The sequence below is a fragment of the Oncorhynchus masou genome, chromosome 18 (assembly GCF_036934945.1).
Source record: "Oncorhynchus masou masou isolate Uvic2021 chromosome 18, UVic_Omas_1.1, whole genome shotgun sequence".
Classification (NCBI taxonomy): domain Eukaryota; kingdom Metazoa; phylum Chordata; class Actinopteri; order Salmoniformes; family Salmonidae; genus Oncorhynchus; species Oncorhynchus masou.
The window spans coordinates 50,894,169-50,921,815 of NC_088229.1; the positions used below are offsets into that span (position 1 = coordinate 50,894,169).

Sequence of the window (27,647 nt, forward strand, 5' to 3'; positions counted from 1 at the left end):
AGTGAATCTGGAGTTCGAGGGAGGGACAAGGGAGTGTCTAGAACTATCAGTTCCAAACAGAGGAGCTAGCCAAATATCCCTTCTGCTATTTACTTCCCAAGTAAAAACAGGTTGCTATAGTATAATTAAGAAATAAACAAAAGACAGCACAAGAACATTTGATTGACATAGATTAGTTTAATTAGATAAGTATTCACTTTTTATATTATGGCTGCTTTAAAATTCCATTGTTCTTTGTCTAATCTCCTGCTCACACACACATTTTACAGTTCCCTTGGATGGCCTCTTATGATACGTTGAAGCCTGCTAGTTTGCAAACACTCCCTAAAGTTAGTTAACTTTCGACTTAAGTCCTATAGTTGTCTAGTCCTGTGAGACAATGACTGGAGCAACAGGCCTCAGGCACTTTGGCAGTCAACATTTTTTCACAAAAGTCTGCTCTCATGTGTCCGCCTGCACATGACATAGTTCAATGTCTTATATATAAAAAGAGTGTACGTTCTGTAACTCAACATCTCGACATCAAGTAATAAAAGCAGAATTAACAACAGTAAGTTTAGAGAGAGACTAAAACAAAATACTGTTGCTTCCATGCAGGATATGAATGTTGAAGAGCTTTAGCAAATATATGAATACAACATTAAATCATTTGGTACCTCTTGCCTTACATTTGAGTTAAGTAATCCGTGTGCACCAAAAAAAAAAAAATGTTTTAGAATTATTATAATTTTTGCATTTATTAAAACAAGTTTACATCTTTACATTCAGGACATGTAAACAAAAACGTAATGTTCTGCGTGCGTTAAACACACAGCGACCGACAACCGAATGGCGCCGTTGAATGTAACATAATTTCTCCTTGGAGGCCCTACTTTTTGGAATGCTGCTGACCATCTCGCTCTAGCAGATACACACTGGTACCAGAAGTGGCTGCGATCAGGCCTGTCCACTTCCCCGCCAGACACACGGACGAGCCGAACACGGCCGAGGACAGGCCCAGCAACCTGGACTCAGTCTGAGTAGGAAGGGAGAGGGAGAGGAGGGAAAGCAAGGGGGAGAAAGAGAAAGAGGGAGGGTGAGGAGGAGGAAGAAGAAGGGGAGGAAGAGTAAAAGAGAGACAAATAAAGACAGAAATAGAAAGAGGTGGTTGAAGAATATTAGATTTCTGTGAATTCATAATTATATTAATTTCTTCAGTGTTGATTTGAACAAATATATATATTTCCATGCATTATTAGGACAAAGAAGTGCCATTGATTACCAGATGAGAACAACGGTGAAGGACCTTGATGTGATTACATTGAGAAGTGTCACCGGCCACATCATCATGATGATGCAAAAAGCATCATTCCAATATCTTGAAAACATGACTGCTAACATGCAAAACATTTTGGGACTGTATCAACAGTGGACTAATGATTTTTTAATTTTTTTAATAGTTTTGAGTGGATCCTTTGCAACCTTTGATTGATGGAGTCTGTTTGTTTTTTTACTATACCATCAGAGGGTATAACAACAACATGCTGTAGGAGGAAGGTAAACAGTTGCTAGCTAAGAGGTGCCCATTGTAAAATGGCAAGTAAACTGTTGAGTGCCATTTTTTGTTTATAAAGTGCATAAATAAATATTTTATCGCTTCTCTCAGAGTTTTGCTTACTGTATAAACGACTCACCACGCAATAATAGACTTGAACAAAGCTGCAAGATATCTTACTTCACAAGAATTCCTACATAATTATACATTTTACTACTTTATACTGTACCTAAAATACCAATATACTAACCGTCATAGTCCACCTGTTAATGACTCTCAGCATATTTGATTGGCTCCCAGCTGCCACGATATGATCCTGGCCAAGCCAATGGCATGTGTAGATCTGTGTGAACAACAATTTGACACAAGCACTTTTAGAACAAATAATTCCAGAAGGGTTCTTTGGGTGTCCCAATGGGATAACCCGTTGAAGAACCCTTGTGTTTTCCAGGTAGAACACTTTTGGTTCCACGTAGAACCCTCTGCGGAAAGGGTTCTACATGGAATCGAAAACGGTTGTACCTGGAACCCAAAAGGGTTATTCAAAGGGCTCTCCAATGGGGACAGCCGAAAAACCGTATTAAGTTATAGATATAACCTTTGGAATAGTAGTTGAGGTTTAGATCATTTTTTGTGTGGCTATATTGATGGACTCACTTTGCTCTCTCCTTGGTAGTCATGAGGCACTTCAGTCACTTTCTGACCTGAGACATAATCCCAGATCTAAAAGAGAGAGAGAAAAAGTGCAAGAGAGAGATAAATATGCATGCATTGCAGCTGTCTTTGTCTGCACCCACTTTGGCGCCCAAATGTCCCAATACATTGTGTAATAAGCTATAGTTTTAGGATCATGCCCTGGTATCAATATGGAGAAAATAATCACATTGATTGAAATAGGAAAACAATTGTTAAAGTTTGTGTAAAGCTACAGTACCTGAGCTGAGGGGAAACCATTTTGTATTAAGACGAAAACAATAACATGTTTGTCAAAGTCAGAGACAATGATTGCAGGATTATGTGATTTACTGTAACTAGACAGATCTCTAACCTTTAACCATGAGAAAGGTTACCCTAAACCTCTCAGTATGTACTGAATAAAATCGGATTACTTCTGGATGACTATCCTTGGTTAGCCTGCAACTGCCCTCTCAGTTTATGCTGCAAACAGATAACACTGCGTATACAAAACATTAGAACACCTACTCTTTCCACGACATAGACTGACCAGGTGAATCCAGGTGAAAGGTACACGTATGATCCCTTATTGACGTCACTTGTTAAATCCACTTCAATCAGTGTAGATGAAGGGGAGGAGACTGGTCAAACAAGGATTTCTAAGCCTTGAGACAATTGAGACATGGATTGTTTATGTGTGGCATTCAGAGGGTGAATGGGAAAGACAGAAAAATGTAGGTGCCTTTGAACACGGTACTGTGTGGTAGTAGGTGCCAGGTGCACCAGTTTGTGTCAAGAACTGCAACGCTGCTGGGGTTTTCATGCTCAACAGTTTCCCGTGTGTATCAATAATGGTCCACCACCCTAAGGACATCTATTCAACCTCACACAACTGTGGGAAGCATTGGAGTCAACATGGGCCAGCATCCCTGTGGAACGCTTTCGACGCCTTGTAGAGTCCATTCCCTGACAAATTGAGGCTGTTCTGAGGACAAAAGGGGGGTGTTCCTTATGCTTGGTATATTCAGTGTAAATTCAATCTCTAAATAACCCTCCAGCAATCTTGGTCGTCACTATCTGGACAAGTGGCAAAGTCATTAACCCAACCCATTTCTTTTCTTAAAATCTGATTCGAAACCTAACCCTAACCTTAATCCTAACCCTAAACACACTGCTAACCTTATGCCTAACCCTATCCTTAAATTAAGACCAAAAAGCTTATTTTTGTTTTCATAAACTTTAACCATATACACTGTAGCTAGTGGGAACCATCAATCTTGGGCAAGTGCTGACTCAACTTCCTCCTGCATCTTCTTCATTTACTGGCATCACGGCTAAGAGGTCAGCTGCACTGTCAAGTTCCAGGGAAAGCTTTCCCAACCCACATTTTATTTTAAATAATTCATTTAAATGCTATTACAGTCTAGTACACTGTTCCCCAACTATGGTCCTTGAGTACCCCCAACAGTACATATTTTTGTTGTGGCCCTAGACAAGCACACCTAATTCTACTCGTCAAATAATCATCAAGCCCTTGACAAGTTGAATCGAGTGTTTTTCATAGAATTTTTTACTGTAATATGTCTGCACATTTTTCAAAAGTTATCTGGGCTGTGACTTAATCTTTGTATTCTGATTACGTCATCCCTGTTACATGTAATCCGTTACTACCCAACCCTATTTGTTTGTTGCTGTGTTGTCACCTCCAGTGCGTTGTCCCTCCTCCAGGAGCCAGACAGGATGTGGTTGACAGCTGGATCGATCTGAAGCGTATCGCCGCACACGTGAGGACCCGAAAGCATCCTAAAAGCGGGGTAGACAAAGATAATGCCTTATAAAACCTGTCCATGGCTAATCTGGATGCATACACCATAATCCTGACGCATAAACCATAATGATTGAAGACAAATAAAACAATTACAGTTTTACCTGACAGAGTGCTGCTGTCTGGTATCCCAAAACTATGAGAAGACAAATATTATTAGACAGATATTTTAAATAAATTTAATTCATTGAATTGAATGACTTTCCCTGGAAAATCACCTTGCTTGCCACGGCAATTTCTAAATTGATCTACTTAAACAGGTGTGTCAAACGAAAATTCCTGGAGGGCCATGTGTCTGCAGGTTAGCACTCCTACCTTGTACTTCAATGATCAATTAATGTCATTGTCACCGCTCTAGGTCTTAACTGAATACGAATTTACAATAAATAACATAAATAACAAAAGCCAACAGATACACGGGCCTGCAGGAATCGAGTTTGACACCCCTGTCCTAGAACAAATGTATGAATGTGGTCTCTAGTTACTAGACCAGACTAGTGTTCACAAACCACAAATCAAGCTTCTTAAGATTTTGGGATTCTATACAGTAAACTGCAATGGTTACCTGTATGGTGTTGTCCCAACCCCCAGAGATGAATTCTCTCTCCATCTCTGGGTGAAAAGTCACTGCGAAAACCCGAAAACAATGTCCATCCATAACTGTTCTTGTGGAGCTGAAAATAAAATGGTGGAAAATAAATACAACGACCTAAAGTGACTCAAAATGTGTTTATTTTGTAAAGGAAGATTGGAGTTCCGACCTTCTCACATATTTTGTATTTATTTGACAGCACACTGGAATAGACAGATGAGAAGTGCTAAAACAGAATTAGTACCCACTTCGCGAGGAGTATATTTGGTCCGGGGGGCTAACCACAACACCAGACTCAGGCACACTCAAAAGTTTTATTTTAAATAATGATAAAATTGTCATAATGTTCCACATCAGGAAAAAATTGTATTGTAGAAAATTTTGCTTTCAGGGATTACTAATGTTTTACCCACCTGGCCTTGCAGGTCATCAGTCTCTGGTGAGTGGAGAGGTCATACAGATGAATGGCTGAGTCGGACCCTCCTGTGGCTGCTTTCTCTCCAGAGGCAGAGACGGAGAGCGAGAGGGTCTGTCTCTGTCCACCTCCTCCCTCTCCACCTCCAGTCTCCCCCACGTCTCTCAACCCCCACAAACACTCTCCTCCCCACACGTACCAGCTCCTCACAATGCCGCTGGCATCTCGAGGAAGCGACACAGGAGAGAAGGAGTTGGTAATTGCCCATTTCAATACAGAGGAGAATCCTTATTTCTCTCATTGACATCGATGCATGATTATGTGTTAGTTAGTGGGATTCACCACACACAGTGCCTAGTGAAAGTACTCACACCCTTGCAGTTTTCACATTTTGCTGCTGTTAAGGAATTTAGCCCCAGCTGCAGCTCCACGCTAGGGAATGTTGTGTGTGCACTGAAGCTGAAAGCTAGATTGTGTCACTGGCGGTCTGGGGGGGGGGGGGGACTTCATGCAGAGCTAACCATCAATGGCTGGGTTTGTCTGTGGTCTGGGATCCAGGAGACCCAAAGTACGAAACATACTGCACATGAAATAGATACTTTTATAGTTTTCTGTATATTAGAGAATCCCAATGATGCATGTCTATCAATAGCTCTCTTTCAATCGGTCAATTTCAGTACAACATACTATAGGGAGTCGCACTTTCACGGCTTCGGTTGAAGGATACACAATCATGCCTGACAAGGCCACCTTCCACAGGTGATAAGCATGAGGCTCGGATTTATTCCTTCAATTATTCCTTTCTTCATGTCGGTGTGAACAGGAACGATTCACGCTAGTAAAACAAAACAATTGGAAAACTAGATTGCTTTATAGTGGTAGAGTGTGCTCAGCCCCTGGACGTTGTGTGCTGAATTTTGTACTTGTTTTCAAAAGTCTTCTAATCACAAACTATTACTTTTTCTTCAATTTGTTGGTGCAATGAGTAATATGGCTAAGAAAACGACAAAGATGACGATGGCTACAAGCTGGGTTCGGGGTCGAGATCATGTCCCCAGTCATGTGACTATAACATTTCTCTGAAAGACACTCATGATCTATGTATAGTTTGTCTTAGCTTGGAACACTCGCAGGAAGCCCTCCATCGAACCATTAGTGTACGCATTGCCACGTACTGCGTGCAAACTCCTTGGAAGGATGTGCAGCGTTCTTGAGAAATCTTGGAATTACCTCGGCCCAGCCGAGGTGCAGGGAACTGAATTGGATTGGTGGTCGGAGCAAAGGACTTGTCTAACTGTGCGTGGGGTATGTGGTGGCTGCCCGCTCCCAACCTGGTTCCTGTGCGCTCTGGGGTATGGGAGGCTACTCGAAGAGATAGCTCCAACACTGCAGTAACACCTAGCAATAAAAAATTAAAAACAACACACATAATCCAGATATTATTCAATGTTTTTATTAAGAAATATCAGAACGATGTTAGAAACTGGAATACAAATATATACATATAATGTATATAAACATATCAACATATATATATATATATATATATAAGCATGTATAGACAGTATACGTACAACAGTAGTTATATAGGATGAGACATGACTAGAATAAAGTATTTACAGTGTACTTGGAAAGTATTCAGACCCCTTGACTTTTTCCACATTTTGTTACGTTACAGCCTTATTCTAAAATGCATGATTTTATCCCCCCTCATCAGTCTACAAACAATACCCCATAATGACAAAGGAAAAACTGTTTTTTTTTTTTTTTTTTTACAAAATGTATAAATAATAAAAATAGAAATATCACATTTACATACATATTCAGACCCTTTAATCAGTACTTTGCTGAAGCACCTTTGGCAATTACAGCCTTGAGTCTTCTTGGGTATGATGCTACAAACTTGGCACACCTGTATTTGGGAAGTTTCTCCCATTCCTGTCTGCAGATCGTCTCAAACTCTTTCAGGTTGGATGGGGAGCGTTACTACACAGCTATTATCAGTTCTCTCCAGAAATGTTTGATCGGGTTCAAGTCCGGGCTCTGGCTGGATCACTCAAGGACATTCAGAGACTTGTCTTGAAGCCACTCCTGTGTTGTCTTGGCTGTGTGCTTCGGATCGTTGTCCTGTTGGAACATGAACCTTCCCCCAGTCTGAGGTCCTGAGCGCTCTGGAGCAGGTTTTTATCAAGGATCTCTCTGTACTTTGCTCCGTTCATCTTTGCCTCAATCCTGATTAGTCTCCCAGTCTCTGCCGCTGAAAAACATCCTCACAGCATGATGCTGCCACCATCATGATTCACCATAGGGATGGTGCCAGATTTCCTCCAGACGTGACGCTTGGCATTCGGGCCAATTAGTTCAATCTTGGTTTCATCAGACCAGAGAATCTTGTTTCTCATGGTCTGAGAGTCTTTAGGTGTCGGGCTGTCATGTGCCTTTTACTGAGGAGTGGATTCAGTCTGGCCACTCTACCATAAAGGCCTGATTGGTGAAGTGCTGCAGAGATGGTTATCCTTCTGGAAGTTTTTCCCATCTCCACAGAGGAACTCTAGAGCTCTGTCAGAGTGACCATTGGGTTCTTGGTCACCTCCCTGACCAAGGCCCTTCTCCCCCGATTTCTCAGTTTGGCCAGGCGGCCAGCTCTAGGAAGAGTCTTGGTGGTTCCAAACTTCTTCCATTTAAGAATGATGGAGGCTACTGTGTTCTTGGAGACCTTCAATGCCACAGAAATGGTTTGGTACCCTTCCCCAGATATGTGCTTTGACACAATCCTGCCTTGGAGCTCTACAGACAATTCCTTCAACCTCATTGCTTAGATTTTGCTCTGACATGTACTGTCAAATGTGGACCTTATACTGTTGGGTTCTGAGAATATGAAAATATACTTATTCATGTCACTAATGGAGTGCTGTTATTTAGAGGGTCTACACCAGAAGTTAATGGTTATAGGAGGAAGGTATATCGTGTGTGCAATTAAGCTTGGAATGTGTTGAGTGCAGGGAAGCGATTACATGTGGCAGGCATTGATAAGGGGAGAGAGCCATGGATTAGTGATGGAGGGGGGTTGAGGTCAGGTCCGGTCACCTTCAGGGAGATATAAATGTTGATGGCCCGTATCACTAGTGTCTTGCCTAGCAGTAAAGAATGATGTTTCTACAGACATGTAGCAAACTCAGCCTATGAGGAACGGTTAAATATCAGTGCTTGTGTGAAAATGGTTTTGTCTAATGCAGCTGTATTGATCCTCCGGGAATAATAAACTTGGTTAAGCTTTCATAGTGTTCATAGTAGAGTTTTTTACTCTGAGAATTAGAACTTAACAATAGACAAGTGTGTGCCTTTCCAAATCATGTCCAATCAATTGAATTTACCATAGTTGGAGACCAATCAAGTTATAGAAACATCTCAAGGATGATCAATGAAAACAGGATGCACCTGAACTCAATTTCGAGTCTCATAACAAATGGTCTGAATATATACAGTTGAAGTCGGAAGTTTACATACATCTTAGCCAAATACATTTAAACTCTGTTTTTCACAGTTCCTGACATTGAATCCGAGTAAACATTCCCTGCCATAGGTCAGTTAGGATCACCACTTTATTTTAAGAATGTGAAGTGTCAGAATAATAGTCGACAGAATGATTTAATCCAGCTTTTTTTTCTTTCATCACATTCCCAGTGGGTCAGAAGTTTACATACACTCAATTAGTATTTGGTAGCATTGCCTTTCAATTGTTTAACTTGTTTCAAAAGTTTCAGGTAGCCTTACACAAGCTTCCCACAATAACTTGGGTGAATTTTGGCCCGTTCCTCCTGACAGAGCTGGTGTAACTGAGTCAGGTTTGTAGGCCTCCTTGCTCGCACATGCTATTTCAGCTCTGCCCACACATTTTCTTAAGGATGGGGTAAGGGCTTTATTATGATGGCCACTCCAATGCCTTGACCTTGTTGTCCTTAAACCATTTTGCCACAACTTTGGAAGTATGCTTGGGGTCATTGTCCATTTGGAAGACCCATTTGCGACAAAGCTTTAACTTCCTGACTGATGTCTTGAGATGTTGCTTCATTATATTCACATACCTTTCCTTCCTCATGATGCCATCTATTTTGTGAAGCCACCATTCCCTCCTGCAGCAAAGCACCCCCACAACGTTATGCACCCCGTGCGTACTATTGTTTGTACAGATGAACGTGGTACCTTCAGGCATTTTGGAAATTGCTCCCAAGGATGAACCAGACTTGTGGAGGTCTACAATTGTTTTTCTGAGGTCTTGGCTGATTTCTTTTGATTTGCCCATGATGTCAAGCAAAGAGGCACTGCGTTTGAAGGTAGGCCTTGAAATACATCCACAGGTACAACTCCAATTGACTCAAATTACAGTGGGGCAAAAAAAGTATTTAGTCTGCCACCAATTGTGCAAGTTCTCCCACTTAAAAAGATGAGAGAGGCCTGTAATTTTCATCATGGGTACACTTCAACTATGACAGACAAAATTAGAAAATAAAATCCAGAAAATCACATTGAAGGATTTTTTATGAATTTAATTGCATATTCTGGTGGAAAATAAGTATCTGGTCACCTACAAACAAGCAAGATTTCTGGCTCTCACAGACCTGTAACTTCTTCTTCAAGATGCCCCCCCCCCCCCCCCGGTTTCTGGGCTCGATGAAGAGAGGTATTAGATTGAAGGAATGAATCCGAACCTAACGGGTATCACCTGTGGGACGGGACTTCCAACGAGGCGTGTATTTCACTGGCCTTGTCAGGCGTGTACACTGAGTATACAAAACATTAAGAACACCTGCTCTTTCCATGACATAAACTGACCGGGTGATTCCAGATGAAAGCTATGATCCCTTATTGATGGCACTTGTTAAATCTACTTTTGAATTGTGCTTTTGAATGGGATATGGTTGTAGGTGCCAGGCGCACTGGTTTGTGTCAAGAACTGTAACGCTGCTGGATTTTTCATGTTCACCAGTTTCCCGTGTCAATCAAGAATGGTCCACCACCCAAAGAGAATCCAGCAAACTTGACACCACTGTGGGAAGCAGTGGAGTCAACATGAGCCAGCATCTCTGTGAAATGCTTTCGACACCTTGTAGAGTCCATGCCCCGAAGAATTGAGGCTATTCTATAGGGACAGCCAACTCCGGTCCTTGAGAATCACATTCATTCAGTCAGAAGCATTTTGAGTTACGATAGCAGTTGAAATCTGAGCATTTTGACTAAGTCTGCATGGAACAAAAACAGACTTGTTATTGTGCATAGAATTAGAATGACTAGAACAGACATTTCCGTTCAAGGTTAGTAGCAGTGTTGCGGAGTAGTTCAACTAGTAATTTAACGAATTCAATTAGTAATGAAATAAGTAATTTATCCCATGTGGCTCAGTTGATATGGTATGGTGCTTGCTATGCCAGGATTGTGGGTTCTATTCCCACGGGGAACCAGTACAAAAAATATGAAAATGTACACTCTGGATAAGACCATCTGCTAAATGACTAAAAGGTAAACTACATTTTGCAGTAGCTTGGTGGTAGTTGAACTATAAAAAAATATATATAATACGCAACATGCAACTATTTCAAAGGTTTACTGAGTTACTGTCCATATACAATAATCAGTCAATTGAAACAAATTCATTAGGCTTTAATCTATAGATTTCCCATGACTGGGAATACAAATATGCATCTGTTGGTCACAGATACCTTTAAAAAAAAAAGTAGGGGCGTGAATCAGAATACCAGTCAGTATTTGGTGTGACCACCATTTGCCTCACACAGCTCGACACATCTCCTTCGCATAGAGTTGATCAGGCTGTTTATTGTGGCCTGTGGAATGTTTTCCCACTCCTCTTCAATGGCTGTCTGAAGTTGCTGGATATTGGCAGGAACTGGAACACACTTTCATACACATCGATCCAGAGCATCCCAAACATGCTCAATGGGTGACATGTCTGGTGAGAATGCAGGCCATGGAAGAACTGGGACATTTTCAGCTTCCAGGAATTATGTACAGATCCTTGTAACATGTGGTCGTGCATTATCATGCTGGAAACATGAGGTAATGGCGGCGGATGAATGGCACGACAATGGGCCTCAGGATCTCGGGATAAAATGCAAATGTGTTCATTGTCCGTAGCTTATGCCTGCCCATACCTTAACCCCAACACCACCATGAGGCACTGTGTTCACAACGTCGACATCAGCAAACCGCTTGCCCACACGACACTAGCACGAGCGCGCAGATGAGCTTCCCTGAGACGGTTTCTGACAGTTTTTGCAGAAATTATTTGATCGTGCAAACCCAAAGTTTCATCAGCTGTACGGGTGGCTGGTCTCAGACGATCCTGCAGGTGAAGAAGCCGGATGTGGAGGTTTGACATGCTGCCAAATTCTCTAAAACAACGTTGGAGGCAGATTATGGTAAAGAAATTAACATTAAATTCTATGGAAACAGCTAGCGGACATTCCTGCAGTCAGTATGCCAATTGCACTCTCTCTCAAAACTTGATACATCTGTGGCATTGTGTTATGTGACAAAACTGCACATTTTAGAGTGGCCTTTTATTGTCCCCACTTTTAGAAAAAAATGTGCTATCTAGAAACTAAAATGGTTATTCGGCTAGGAAAACCCTTTGAATAACCCTCCAGGTAGAACACTTTTCGGTTACACAGAGGGTTCTACATGAAACCCAAAAGGCTTCTACGTGGAACCAAAAAGGGTTCTCCCTGGAACCAAAAATAGTTTTCCTATGAAGACAGCTAAGGAGTGCAGCACAATGTACACCTGTGTAATGATCATGCTGTTTAATCAGCTTCTCGATATGCCACACCTGTCAGGTGGATGGATAATAGGATAATAATAGTGTGTTTAATAGGCTAAATTACACATGATCTAAACATAGAGTATGACCCCAAAGGGATCTGTTCTTGCAATTTGTAGTTTATGACATTTCAGATTTACATATGATCATTTTTCACAAAGTAGTTTGGATGTAGTGAACTACTTTTTCTAAGTAACTTTAGTAAGTATACTATATTTTTCTTAAGGGTAGCTTAATTTCTTCTAGTGTGAAGTAATTGGTAGCTTGGTAAACTATATATTCAGAGTAGCTTCCCTAACACTGGTGCATTGTGGAGGAGAAAAGCCGGATGCCAAGACGTTCCGGATGTCATATCCTCACATATCTTTGATGACAATCATAACACGAGTAACCTGCTTAATTGCTTACACATAACTTAAATATAAAGTCTGAAGTAAACAAGTGTTTTCCATCACCATGTGCCTCAAATCATACAGGATGCAGAATTGTCAGAGGCCCTAGAAACTCGTGACAGTTGAATCTTCTACTGGCTCAAAATGCGGAACATCAATGTACCAGAAACATGACAAAGTAGCAGAACTCTCATCGTTCTCATTGTTTAACTGCATGTACACATCATTGAGAATGTCTAACTTGAGATTGAAGAAACATGATTTAGTACCATGCCCTTGCATCTAAGATGTTTATTACCACACCATGGCCTAAAATCTTCTCTCTCTCCTGCCAAGTCAACTTATTAGAAATTACAGGTCTACAATGGCAGACATATTGATTGTACCATTGAGCACACTTAATTGCCTTGGTCTGAGGGGCTTCTCCCATTTTAGTCATTCTATTTCTATGAGTGTGTGACCCTTTAGGACAAGTTATGTTTGTTCAGGAGAGGGGCCCTCAGAGAGGGCTAACATGTATCACTCACAGCCAGGTCCACCCATTGACTTGAATTTGAATGTCCATTCTAGTCATTCTATTTCTATGGGAGTAAGATGTATTACTCACAGGTAGCCAGCAGGAGACAACGTGACTGGGAGCTCAGAGTGAATCGTAGTGCAGTAACTGGTAGAGAGGACAGAATGCTGCTGCTGTCCCTTAGTGTCTGTAAAAAATTCCCATTGTCCATACCGTAGAGCTGAAAAAGACAGATGTAGTTAAATTAATTCAGACGTCCCTAGGACAGATCTATAATTTATCATTCTCCTACACGTCAATTGGTCGGCCAAATATCAACGGGGTTGTGTCAATTAGGAAGGAAAAGGAAAATTATATTGTGGGGAGATACTATCTGCACTAAGAAACATTTGTTTTCATTGTCTGGTGCAAAATGTTTTGCTACAGTGTGCCTTAATGAACATAAATCCAGAAAAGGTGTTCAAGTCCAATACCTTGATGGCTCCGTCACTCAGACCAACAGCCAACAGAGTCCCTTCATTGTTGAACTGGCACGTCATCACCTCACTCCCACACTCCCTGAGACATGGACAGAGAGATGGAGGGGGAGAAGGCCTTCACACCTCTGGATATTTGTCAACTGTCGGTGCATGTTGTGAAATTTTAGATGTAGACACACACACACACTTACACACAGAGTATTTTGTCATTTGTACAGTGCATTCAGAAAGTATTCAGAGCACTTTACTTTTTCCACATTTTGTCGCATTACAGCCTTATTCTAAAATGGATTCAATTGTTTTCCCCCTCATCAATCTACACACAATACTCCATAACGACAAAGCAAAAACAGGTTTTTAGTATTTTTTGCAAATGTGTATTCAAAATAAAAACTTAAACATCACATTTTCATAAGTATTCAGACCCTTTACTCATTACTTGAGTCTTCTTGGGTACGACGCTAAAGTTTGGCACACTTGTATTTGGGGAGTTTCTCCCATTCTTCTCTGCAGATCATCTCAAGCTCTGCCCGGTTGGATGAGGAGCGTCGCTGCACAGCTATTTTCAGGTCTCTCCAGAGATGTTCTATTGGGTTCAAGTACGGGCTCTGTCTGGGCCACTCAAGGACATTCAAACTTGTCCCAAAGCCACTCCTGCATTGTCTTGGCTGTGTGCTTAGGGTTGTTGTACTGTTGGAAGGTCAACCTTCGCCCAGGTTGAAGGTCCTGAGCGCTCTGGAGCAAATTTTCATGAAGGATCTCTCTGTACCTTGCTCCGTTCATTTTTTTGTATTTAATCCATATTAGAATAAGGCTGTAACCTAACACAATGTGGATTAAGTCAAGGGGTCTGAATACATTCTGAATGCACTGTATATGAAAGGCATGAAAAAAAATCACCATGTAATTTGTAACAAGATACTTCAGAAAATCTTCAAAATACTGAAAAACGTCTCTAAAATGATTTTTTTTAATAGCGGTTCACAATTTCTTGGGCCCTACAATCCCAAATGTAATGCATTGGTATCAGAAGTCTTATGGCACTATCGTGTGAGGCCACGAGAGGTGGAGGAGCTTGAAAGAAAGCACTTCCAGAGCAAGGATAATGGGGTGAATTAGGTACAAAATTAAAATCGAATTTTGTATTTTCTGTGTTTTAACACATTTTTAGCAACAGTACTTTGTAGTTTACTTTAATAATTTGTTTGGATGGGTATCTCTGCACACACACACACACACATACACACAAGGCTTAACCTACTTACAACACAGAGTGAATGTGGAGCCCTCCGTTGGTTTTAGGCTGGGTGTGTGTAGTACTTATGTACGCCTCTTCTTTATAGACATTGGTCTGTGGGCCTTTACCTACATCCCTCAATTCAGTGAGATCTAGACCAGTTGTGGCACTCTCTTTATGTGTGTCTGGTGCTCTGTCTAACTCTGCTTCACTCTCTGCTTCTTCACTGTCAGGGTCAGTCTCAGATCCAGGGTCTGTGCTGGGGTCTGAGTCAAAGTCACTAAGCATATAGCTATGACTGGGTTGTTTAGACTCTTCTTCACCATCACCATGATCTTGAAAGACTCCTCTCCTGGAGGCTGCAGTGGCATTGTTAGACATCTGGATAGGAGAACATGAGATGTAATATAGATTTTCTTTATGAACTTTATAGATCAAAGGTATTTTTAAAGAAAAACTTACACAATGGCAGCTATGTTGACACTGCCATGTTGATCTGAGTCTTGCTGTTGGAAAACCACTTTAGACTACAGTGACTGACTTTCGGCTGCCACAGATGCACCTCGCCAACTTATGTCTACAGTCAGCTTCGCTATCCTTACTGCTCGAACACACCATTGCGATGAGCGAGCAAGGGGCCAGGGTTCCGGTATTGAACATAGAGAAGTCAGATTTCAAAATTCCTAATAAGACACTTTGGTTATCACTTTGTGCAAACATCACTCACAGTCGAAGATATGAACATTTTATATTCATCTAATGTCTGGCATGTTTTTGGATGATGTGATGATGTTGTTGCAGCTCACGCTGCTCCCTGTGCGCACTGAGTGCTAATGTGTGTGTGAAGTTGGGTGCTGTAAACCGGATGCAACCCGGATATAGACTGTCCATGAATCGGTGGCAAGCAAAAGTGAGTAGATTAAAATAAATTATAGCTGTCACATGCGCCGGACACAACAGGTGTAAACCTTACAGTGAAATGCTTACTTACAAGCCCTTAACCAACAATGCCGTTTTAAGATGAATAAGTATTATGAAAGTATTTAAAAAATAAACTGAAGTAAAAAAATCATAAAAAATAAATAAATAAAAATTCAAGAGCAACAATACAATAACAGTAACGACTCTATATACAGGGGGTACCGGTACAGAGTCAATGTGTGGGGGCACAGGTTAGTCGAGGTAATTGAGGTAATAGGTACATGTAGGTAGAGGTAAAGTGACTATGTATAGATAATAAACAGAAAGAAGCAGCAGAGTAAAAATGGGAGGGGGGGTTCAATGGCTTGGAAGTAGAAGCTGTTAAGAAGCCTTTTGTACCTAGACTGCTCTCCAATACCACTTGCCGTGCGGTAGCAGAGAGAACAGTCTATGACTAGGGTGGCTGGAGTTTTTGACCATTTTTCGGGCCTTCCTTCCTGACACCGCCCAGTATAGAGGTCCTGGATGGCAGGAAGTTTGGCCACAATGATGTACTTGGCTGTACGCACTACCATCTGTAGTGTCTTGTGGTCGGAGGCCGAGCAGTTGCCATACCAGGTGGTGATGCAACTAGTCAGGAGGCTCTCGATGGTGCAGCTGTAGAACTTTTTGAGGATCTGGGGACCCATGCCAAATCTTTTCAGTCTCCTGAGGGGGAATAGGTTTTGGTGTGCCCTCTTCACAACTGTCTTGGTGTGTTTGGACCATGATAGTTTGTTGGTGATGTGGACACCAAGGAACTTGAAGCTCTCAAACTGCTCCACTACAGCCCCGTCGATGAGAATGGGGGCATACTCGGGCCTCCTTTTCCTGTAGTCCACGATCATCTCCTTTGTCTTGATCATGTTGAGGGAGAAGTTGTTACCCTGGCACCACACTGCCAGGTCTCTGACCTCCTTCCTATAGGCTGTCTCATTGTTGTCGGTGATCAGGTCTACCACTGTTTTGTTGTCAGGAAAAAGGGAGGTGCAAAATGGGAAAAAAGGGAGGCACATCGGGGCTAGTCGCATTAGAAGGGGTGGGAGATGAGGAAATGTTGGACAGGCAAGGAGGCATGGCTGACTCAAATATGAATGCTGACTTAATAAAGTGTTGATTAAAGAGCTCAGCCATGTGCTCCTTGTCAGTAACAACCACATTATCAACATTAAGGGACATAGGCAGCTGTGAGGAGGGGGTTTGTTCTCCAGGTTTTTAATCGTTTTCCAGAACTTCTTGAGGTTAGAGCATTTTGCCAAATGGAATTCTTGAGGTGGAGTAACTCTGCCAGATCAAGGTCATACCAGGGGCTGTTTTTAATTTTAATTTTCTTTTGGGGGCTGGGTTTGTTAACAAAACTACTGAAAATATCAAAAAAGAAGGTCCAAGCTTCTTTGACAGAGGGGATCAAGCAGATTCTATACCAATCTACAGAGGCCAGGTCATGAAGGAAGCCACCCTTTGCCTTGATGACAGCTTTGCACACTCTTGGCATTCTCTCAACCAACTTTACCTGGAATGCTTTTTCAACAGTCTTGAAGGTGTTCCCACAAAAGCTGAGCACTTGTTGGCTGCCATTCCTTCACTCTGTGTCCAACTGATTGTGAGGGCCAGGTCATCTGATGCAGCACTCTATCACTCTCCTTCTTGGTCAAATAACCTTTACACAGCATGGAGCTCCGTTGGGTCATTGTCAAATTGAAATGGTTGAACAACAAATGATAGTCCCACTAAGCGCAAACCAGATGGGATGGCATATTGCTGCAGAATGCTTTGGTAGCCATGCTGGTTACGTGTGCCTTGAATTGTAAATAAATCACTGACAGTGTTCACCAGAAAAGTACCTCCACACCATCACACCTCCTCCTTCATGCTTCACAATGGGAACCCCACACATGCGGAGATCCTCCTGCGTCTGCATCTCACAAAGACAAAGCGGTTGGAACCAAAAATCTCACATTTGGACTCATCAGACCAAAGGACAGAGGTCCATCGGTCTAATGTCCATTGCAGGTCTCTTCTCCTTATTGGTACTCTTTACTAGTGGTTTCTTTGCAGCAATTCGACCATGAAGGCCTGATTCATGCTGTCTCCTCAGAGCAGTTGATGTTGAGATGTGTCTGTTAATTTAATGAGGGTGAAGCATTTATTTGGGCTGCAATTTCTAAGGCTGGTAACTCTAATGAACTTATCCTCTGCAGCAGAGGTAACTCTGGGTCCATTCCTGTTGCGGTCCTCATAAGAGCCAGTTTCATCATAACGCTTGATGGTTTTTGCGACTGCACTTGAAGAAAATTTCTAAGATCTTGAAATATTCCAGATTGACTGACCTTCATGTCTTAAAGTAATGATGGACTATAGTTTCTCTTTGCTTATTTGAGCTGTTCTCGTCATAATATGGACTTGGTCTTTTACCAAATAGGGCTATCTTCTATCTAACTGATTGGCTTAAGAAGGAAAGACATTCCACAAATGTACTTTTAACAAAGCACACCTGTTAATTGAAATGCATTCTAGGTGACTACCTCATGAAGCTGGTTGAGAGAATGCCAAGAGTGTGCAAAGCTGTCTTCAATGCAAAGGGTGGTTACTTTGACGAATCTCAAATATAAAATATATTTTGATCTGTTTAACACTTTTTTTGGTTACTACATGATTTCGTATGTGTTATTTCATAGTTTTGATGTCTTCGCTATGATTCTACAATGTAGAAATAGTATAAATAAATAAAATGCCTTGAATGAGTAGGTGTGTCCAGACTTTTGACTGGTACTGTATATAATTATTTTATATATTTTGGGGGGAGTTCCCCTGTCCCATTTTGTATAATAAAGTGTAATGGATTTATGCTATAATTCAGTTGGGGGCGGTAATGCAACATATTGGATGCCAACTGCCGTTAACTATCACTGAAGAAGAATCGCTACTGTTGACTGGCGTAGAGTTCGGCTGCCTACTCCAACTTGCCTCTAGAAAAAATATGGTGTGCACAAACAACCCGAAAAAACCCTTGCAGAAAACCAAAACGAACAAAAATTTCACAAAACATTGTCATAATATGTAAACATACTGTTCAAAACTGTTTCAGCTGGGATGCATGCAGAGACCTTAGTTAATTTAACTCATGTCTGTTAGCAAAAAAGCTTGTTGTGAACAGAACACATTTCTTCGTAGGCTAGTGCATAATTATAATGTTTTTTTGTGTGTGAGAGGGGTGTTGAAACTAAATTAGTAAAGACAAGATTGTGGCTAATAAAACTGAGCACAAAAATAAATGTTTTCAGGACCATGGAAAACTATGCGAGCCATTCCAGAGAAAAGAGCTAAACTGGTGGACTAGTTTGTAAGTCTACATTTTTTACATTAGCAGGAGCAGGCCTGCAAGCCAAGGGCGAGAAAATGCCATCTTCCTAATTTGATATTGTTCCCGTTTGCCAAGTCTAGAATTGTAAACTAATAGAAAATAATCATATATTTTAATATCTCTCCTCAACCCCCAATTTCATTGCACGAAAACATAGTTTGGAAAGCAAATGGCTACTGCTGTAAAGAGAAGACAATGAGGCTTCAGGGCTTCAGGCTTTTCGGTGTGGGAGAGTGTGAAATGTGGGGACCTGGTGTCCAAGTAGGCACATGTAAGACATTTCATTTGTTTAGTATAGTCGGTTTGTAATTCCACTCACTAGTTGTAGCTGTATAGTCTTGGCTAGCTTAATGTTCCGGTTAAAATACACCAGTTATGCTATATTTTCACGCTGTTGATGTCATGCAGCCTGTCGTTTTTGTGTTTATACTTTTTCATAATGACAAAACGGCAAGTTTGATGTCTGCGACAATAGAATGTTCAAGATGTCACTCTGACAACTGTATAGACATGTCGATAGACGTAGTATAAACCAGCCTTTAGTCTTGAAAACTTGTTTAGTAATATAAAGTACTCACTCAGTTTAGCACATGGCCTCACATGTGAATCCTTAAAGAGATGGGTGGGGCTAAAGCTTAAGATGGTATGAACAATGTTGATTGGGTCTAGACAAAGAATGAGCTCTCCAGTAGGTGTACTGAAACATTCAAGGGCCATTTTCTTAAAAGTGGTTTTACAAGTTTTTCAACTTTTAAAGCAGAATTACTTTCCCATTGTTCCTCAACTGCAGTGTATGATATACCATTTTCTAGCTCTAAATCTCTACTATAATCCAATGTAAAAAAAACACAATTTCAAATGTTGCTACATAAGACCAAATCGAGCCAGTCAGTCACATTTTTCTAGTGAGAATGCTCGGAAGCAGGCAATGTTGAAAAGTCATCTTTAGACATGTTGTAATTTTCTTAAATGTTATTTTGTAATTTACTAAATCAAGCAGACAATAAGAAAATTGCATTTGCAAAAGTTGACATTTTTTCTGTGAGCCAATGGGGTAACCTAGGTAACCACAGGTTTCCCCACAGGCGGGCGGGGCCATGACATTCTATTTTCTATCTAATAACGACTTGAGCTTCTCAATTACACTCCATGCTATTCTCAATACTACACTCAATCTTCCTCGACTCAGTTACTTTGTTACATGGCAGACTGTGTCTTGATCTGTGTAATGATATCCCCAATGCCCAATAATACTTGTGTTTTTTCTTCCACTGTTCCCACCCTGTGCTGAAGAACCACCAATGCGCTTGTGGTCGGTCCTTCAACCAGTGGCATACCTTTACATCGCAGGCAGTGCAAACCAGACAACCCTACATCTCTGACCATCTCATGTTTGAGGTTCACGACTCGACATTTACACGTGTCCTCTTGTCCGCTCAACTAAAATAAATAGTCGGACAAGAAGAATATAGATTTAGTTGTCCGAAATGGACAAGTAAAAAAAAGCACAAAAAATAATATCAAACAATTACTCCGATTAGAATTGGATCAGATAGGCCAATATTGGAATAATATTCCAAATCTATTTTTCATGTACATACATTTTTAAAAAGCCTACATGTCAAAGTGTAAGTGATATACATATTGGCTACAGCCTCATGTCCAAAATGATGCTGACATGAGGGAGGCGCCAGAAAATGTAGCCAAACTTTAATGAGATGTTTAAGTACATAAACATAGGCCAAAACGCCAGTCATGTTTGACAAATATAATGAAGGATAATTAACATTAACATCTAAAGCAGGTGTCAAACTCGTTCCACGGAGGGCACAGTGTCTGCGGCTTTTTGCTCCTCCCTTGTACTTGAGTGATGAATTAAGGTCACTGATAAATTGTAAGGTACTCCCAAAACCTGGTTGGCTGGGTCTTAAAACCTCTCTGGTACCAGTGGGACGGTAGCGTCCCACCTCGACAACAGCAAGTGAAATTGCAGGGCGCCAAATTCAGAACAACAGAAATCCCATAATTAAAATTCCTCAAACATACAAGTATTATACACCATTTTAAAGATAAACTTTTTGTAAATCCAACCACAGTGTTCAATTTCAAAAAGGCCTTACGGCGAAAGCACACCAAACGATTATGTTACGTCAGCGCCTAGTCACAGAAAACCATACAGCCATTTTCCAGCCAAGGTGAGGGCTCACAAAATTCAGAAATAGCGATTAAATTCATCACTAACCTTTGATGATCTTCATCAGATGGCACTCCCAGGTCTCCATGTTAGACAATAAATGTTTGTTTTGTTCGATAATGTCCCTCTTTATGTCCAAAAACCTCAGTTTTGTTGGTGCGTTTAGTTCAGTAATCCAAAGGCACAATGCGCACTAACAACATCCAGACAAAAAGTTTTTTTAAAGTACGATAAAAGTTTGTAGAAACATGTCAAACGATGTTTAAAATCAATCCTCAGGTTGTTTTTGTCATAAATAATCAATAATATTTCAACCGGACAAAAGCTTCGTCAATAGAAAAAGAGAAACAAGAAAGGCGCACTCTCGATCACCCGCTGAAATCATGTCTGGAAATTTCCACTGTCCACTCATTGAAAGTACCGTATCTCCCTCGTTTTTCAGAGTAAAAGCCTGAAACAATGCCTAAAGACTGGCCACACGTAGAAAAAGCTATAGAGATCGTGAACTGGGTCCTAAGTCTTTGTATGGTGGATAGGCTTTCAATGGAAAAACAGCAACTCAGCTTTCACTGTAGAAATGTCATCTTAACATTTCAAACAACTACAATACCAAAGCATTTCAAGTGAACTTTCAATAACAAGAACTCTTAGGGCAGCGATCCGCCTACACCCTTTGACATTTCACATGTCTATGGCAGCTCTGGGCTTGACCTCTCTTCCTGACCTTGTGTGATATGATGCTGAGCATGCTTCTGTGTCAGTCAACAGTTCTTGTGGTGTTGCAAGTAAGTATGGTGTATGTTGTGCTCTGTTGTGTGTGTGTGTGTGTGTGTGTGTGTGTGTGTGTGTGTGTGTGTGTGTGTGTGTGTGTTTAGTCCATCACGTTCTCTTTCAGGGGAACAGTTAATCTCATCAGTGTGTTATTCTTTTGTGTTCAGTAGGTGACGACGATTGCGGCGGTACACCGCTCCTTCTGCGGTATGGACTTGATATGAACGTTCAGTGTCAGCTGGCTGGATGACGACTGCTGGCTTCCAGAGGCCATGTTCCTGGATTGTAACGGACTCTCCGTCGATCAGTGGTGGCAGTGGTCTAGCTGACCTGTCATAGTAGTATCGCTTTTGTTGTTGTTGCAGCTGGTTGGTGGTGCTGTTGGTGCTGGGAAGGATTGAGCGAAGTCTGCGGCTCATCAACAGCTGGGCTGGTGATTTGAAGTTGTCAACTGGAGTGTTGCAGTATTCAAAGAGACTGAGGTAGGGGTCTCGCTTGTCTGCTATTGCTTTGTCCATGAGTAATTTAGCAATCTGCAAAGATTTTTCAGCAAGGCCATTACTTTGAGGGTAATGTGGTGACGTGGTGACGTGTGAACCCCCATACTTTTGTGAAGGATTCAATCTCATTTGATTTGTAACTGGGCCCATTGTCCGATATTAAAGTCTCTACAATGCCATGCCTGGCAAAGGCTGCTTTCAGCTTGTGTATCACAGCTGCAGATGTGGTGCTGTTAAGGTTGTCGAGTTCGAAGTATCTGCTGTAGTAGTCCACTGTTACGATGTAGTCCTCGTTGTTCCAGGTGAACAGATCGGTTGCCACAACCTGCCAGGGTCGGTCTGGGATACAGTGAGGTAACATTGGCTCTTTCGTGTTTGAGGGGCGTCGTTCAAGACAGATGGCGCATTTACCAACAATGTCCTCTATTTGTTTGTACATTCCGGGCCAAAACAAAATGTCCCGTGCTCTCTGTTTTCACTTTTCCATGCCCATGTGTCCGCCAGTCTGAGACTGGTAGGAATAATGATTTTCTCTCCTTTGAAAATTATTCTGTTGATCTGTGATAGTTCATCTTAATGGTTCCAGAATTCTTATATGCTCTGAGGGCATTTTCTCCTCTCCTCAGGCCATCCATCCTGTATGACTTTCCTCAGCTGTGTGAGTTGTGAGTCCTTTTCTGTTTCTACTCGGATCTCCTTCAGTTTTGTGTCACTGACTGGTAAGTTGCTGTACACAGTGTGCACTTGCATGTCCATGCCTTCACAGAGACTGCTGTCCTTGTAGGTAAGAAACTTCCTGGAGAGTGTGTCTGCGACAGGGATGTCTTTGCCTGGACGGTGAGTGATTGCGAAGTCGTATTTTTGAAGTTGAAGGATCATTCTCTGTAGCCTTGGCGGGGCTGCGGCTAGTGGTTTCCTCATGATTGACTCAAGGGGCTTGTGGTCGGATTCCACAATGACTTGTCGTCCATATACGTACTGATGGAAGCATTTACATCCGAACAGAATGGCGTAGAGCTCTTTTTCGATTTGAGCTTAGTTGATTTCACAGTCTGAGAGAGATTTGGAAGCGTAGCCGATGGGTTTTCCTTCTTGCAGTAGCACTGCATCTAGTCCATGCTTTGACATGTCCACTTGGAGTCTAAGCTCTTTGTTGGGGTCGTAGTAGGCAAGGATTGGTCCTGGTTGTCTCGTGATCAAGTCTTTCACACTCTGGAAAGCAATGTCGTGTTGCTTGTCCCAGAGAAACTCACGGGACTGCTTTAGCTGTTGACGCAGGGGTGCATTAGCATCGGAGAGGCTGGGTGCAAACTTGACTAAGTAGTTGACCATGCCAAGCACTGTTTCAGCTCTGCACAGTGCTTTGGTGGCTCCATTTCTTTTATGGCTGAGATCTTCTGTGGGTCTGGCTTGATTCCATTCGCTGTGAGAAAATGTCCGAAGTAGCTGACCTCTGTAGCGCCGACTGTGCTCTTCTCGGGGTTGAGCCGGACTCCTCTCTCGCGGGACCTTTGCAGTCTTTAGGCATTGTTTCAGGCTTTTACTCTGAAAATAACAGTATGTTGGATCATTGTTTCAGAGTCTATGTTGATTCAGTTGGTGTAGTATGCAATATAAATGGTTACTTACCTTGAGTCCAAACTACAGAGCATGTATTCAAAAGAAACGCTTGGAATATGTAAACATTTTTCTTTTGTTTTAAAAGAAGGGGGGATGTAATATTCATATGTGTAAACATACTGAATTGTAATTGGATGCATTTTACTGCCGTATCATACTGTGCTATGATTGGTTAAGACCACCCAGATGGTTAGGTCATGGTCAGTTGATCATGGTTGGAGATATGTCAACATGCCAGTTGTAGCTAGCTAATAAAGAGCTACGTTAATAAATATCCTGTAGTACTGCATTTTCTTATTTTGCACAAAGCGTGCAAAACAAGACAACTCCTGAACAGGTAATCAAATGGCTACCCAGACTATTTGCATTGTGTGCCCCCCACAACCCCTCTTTTTACACTGCTGCTACCGTCTGTTATCATATATGCATAGTCACTTTAACTATACATGAATGTACATACTACCTCAATTGGGCTGACCAACCAGTGCTCCCGCACATTGGCTAACCGGGCTATCTGCATTGCGTCCTGCCACCCCCTCTTTTACGCTGCTGCTACTCTCTGTTCATCATATATGCATAGACACTTTAACCATATCTACATGTACATACTACCTCAATCAGCCTGACTAACCGGTGTCTGTATGTAGCCTCGCTACTTTTATAGCCTCGCTACTGTATATAGCCTGTCTTTTTACTGTTGTTTTATTTCTTTACTTACCCTATTGTTCACCTAATACCTTTTTTGCACTATTGGTTAGAGCCTGTAAGTAAGCATTTCACTGTAAGGTCTGTTGTATTCGGCGCACGTGACAAATAAACTTTGATTTGATGTCTGGCAAGTGCGCAACTCTTTGGCTGCATAATCACAGAAACATCTCATCCTCATGGTACCCCAACTACTGCTGCGAGACTACAAATGATTTGTGCATTTCTTTCACACACTATTGTGTGTGAAATCACTATTGTCAAATAACTGATCGTATGTAGTTGGCAATGAAATGGGAATGACTTGATTAACTATAATGGCAATAATTTTGTTGTTTGTGTTTTCTCACTGTAATGCACTGATCATAACATTATTGTATTATTGTATATTATTGTGGTTTCTGTAAAACTGCAGGTTTGTACAATATGACCTGACCTTTGGTCACACCCAGGAAAAGAACTTTGAAAAAAACCACCCAAGTAACTTTGAAAAATCTATTTTGAGTGCTGCCCCTCTACTAAAGAATCTGATATACTTATGTTGCTCAACACACCAGTTCTGAACTTTCTAGAACCTTTTACGATAGAGATGATTTTCACAAGTTGAACGCTCACATATTTTGATTGTCCACATAGTGCTCTCAGATCATGGTTTTCAGACTCAAATGTTCAGTGGTGATTGTGTGAAAATGTTAAATGGACAATCAATGACATAATAGACTTAGCTTGAGTATGTATTTATCCTCTATCCCAGTCCCTAATTGAACCTTAAGCCATACCCCCTAGACCCCTTTGGAGATACGGGAGGACTGGTGTGCCTTGAAAAACTCTCAACTCTTATCCTAATCGTGATCATTTTTTGGAACACTCACTTATAAACATGACCTGTGGAATGCACATGGAATTTTGACTTGGGAGCACCAGTGCCTCTCAGATGATACATTGAATGTCACGCCCTGGTCGAAGTATTTTGTGTTTTTCTTCATTTATTTGGTCAGGCCAGGGTGTGGCATGGGTTTTTGTATGTGGTGTGTTTTGTATTGGGATTGTAGCTTAGTGCGGTGTTCTAGATAAGTCTATGGCTGGCTGAAGTGGTTCTCAATCAGAGGCAGGTGTTTATCGTTGTCTCTGATTGGGAACCATATTTAGGCAGCCATATTCTTTGAGTGTTTCGTGGGTGATTGTCCTGATGTTCCTGTTCTGTGTTTATTTACGCCAGTATAGGCTGTTTCGGTTTTCGTTACGGTTTTTTTGGTAGTGTTTGTATTTGGATTCGTGTTGCTTCATTTTATTAAACATGGATCGCAATCTACACGCCGCATTTTGGTCCGACTCTCCTTCACACCTAGAAAACCGTAACATTGAATGGCAAATGGTTACATCTGTATCGTTGTTTCAAGTCAAGTGTGCTCAGTCTGTTGTTTAATTTGTATCATATGAGAGGAGTGCATCACAAGCAAAGTCATTTGTATAATTTTATTTTGTTGGAAGAACCACTAGCAGAGGCAAGTCTAATGGGGCTCTGTCATAGAAACAAACGGAGCATGTCTCTGTCTCAGTGGTTGCAGCTTTACAATGCAGAAAATCGCTTGTCTCTAGCTCAACCCGTTAAAAAAATCAAGACCTATTTTACTCGAGCTTCTTTCTGGCAGTGGATTGCTGTAGACTCTTAAAAAGTGGCACACAAAAATGAATCATCATGAGTAACGCTTCAAACACACCGACAGTGTATTTGTGCAAAATAGTACGCAGCATCCTCTGGATATGTATGCAACAAAAGATCAACTTTCACCTTCTTATACCATTTCTGTCAAACTATCTACGCATACAGTCTGACGCATACGTCTGATAAATCCAAGGTATGCACCACACCGTACGCTCTGCAACGCAATGTTGCAAGGAAACAGAGCGTTTCTTTGGAAATTAATTTAATTAATTAATTTGCTGTACCAAAATACAATTGAGACTGTCGGTGTGATCGAAGTGTAAGGAACTCCGCAAACTATGAAAACACAGATAAAATGAACCCAATTTAACCTATAAAAACGTGTATTACAGAAAATAGATGATTTGCAGTACGGGATCAGAATTTAACCCTAATTTGCCCCAGTAACGCCATATTACCATGGCTGACCCTGTAAAACAACACATTTCACTGCATCTATCTGGTGAATGTGACAATAAAAACATGTTTCCATTAATTATCCCAGTAAACCCAGATCTCGAAAATGGCAGATACGGTGAACGTGAGTAGATTACATTGAAAATAACGGTTGGCCGTCTTGGACGCTGTCTCCAGTTATTTTATAGTTCAATGACCTCACTAATGGTGCTTTCAAGACAACTGGGAACTCGGGAAAAAAATAGGTCAAAGTTGGATGACTGTACTAAACGAATTTTCCCAGTCTGAGCTTGTTTTTTCCTGAGGCAGAGATTTCCGAAGTTCCCAGTTGTTTTAATGCGGCAACGGTCACATACAGTATCTGCGCATGTGCACGTGTTGCTTCACTCTGTTACACCGTGGTAGCAACAGGACCAACACAGCAGAGAAGTTTTAACGCTCGTAGTTGTTGCGGTAATTGACCCAATATGCTGTTTCCTTTGTGCACCTACTTCACATCGCTGGGTATACCTTTAGCTAGCTAACTAGATTCATCTAGTTGGCAATACACTTGCTGTCATGATCAAACCAACACACTTTGGATCAACAAAAAAGGCAAAACCCAAAACGGAATCATCCCACCTTATCCTTTTTTGAGTAATCCTTGTTTCTTTTTTTCTGGTTGACTGTTGTGTTATGTTGTATTTGAACACCAACATATGTTTTCAACGCGAGCTCTCGCCTCTCCTCCAGACAGTCATTTGGAATCGAGGTAACAGCTAACATCGTTGCTTAGCAACCAACCTCATTTTAAACCCCTTCCGCTCATGGAGATGTCATGACCCATGACGCAATTGTAAAGGTTAAAAACAATGAGGTGCCAAATTGAGGGAACATATGATTATTATCACGCACTACGACATCTATAAAA

At 41.4% G+C, this 27,647-nt stretch overlaps 1 protein-coding gene across 1 annotated transcript; it reads right to left on the reverse strand.

The window, feature by feature from the left end:
• Positions 1–157: 157 nt before the first annotated feature.
• Positions 158–27,511, reverse strand: LOC135503716 (uncharacterized). The gene is made up of 11 exons (XM_064921859.1): positions 27,359–27,511; positions 14,530–14,882; positions 13,259–13,343; positions 12,876–13,005; positions 5,040–5,265; positions 4,600–4,708; positions 4,139–4,170; positions 3,913–4,012; positions 2,192–2,257; positions 1,785–1,877; positions 158–1,015 (listed from the first exon to the last, which is right to left on the reverse strand). The coding sequence occupies exons 1-11, from the start codon at positions 27,500–27,502 to the stop codon at positions 869–871; spliced, it is 1,485 nt and encodes a 494-aa protein (XP_064777931.1). The 5' UTR covers positions 27,503–27,511; the 3' UTR covers positions 158–868.
• Positions 27,512–27,647: the final 136 nt, after the last annotated feature.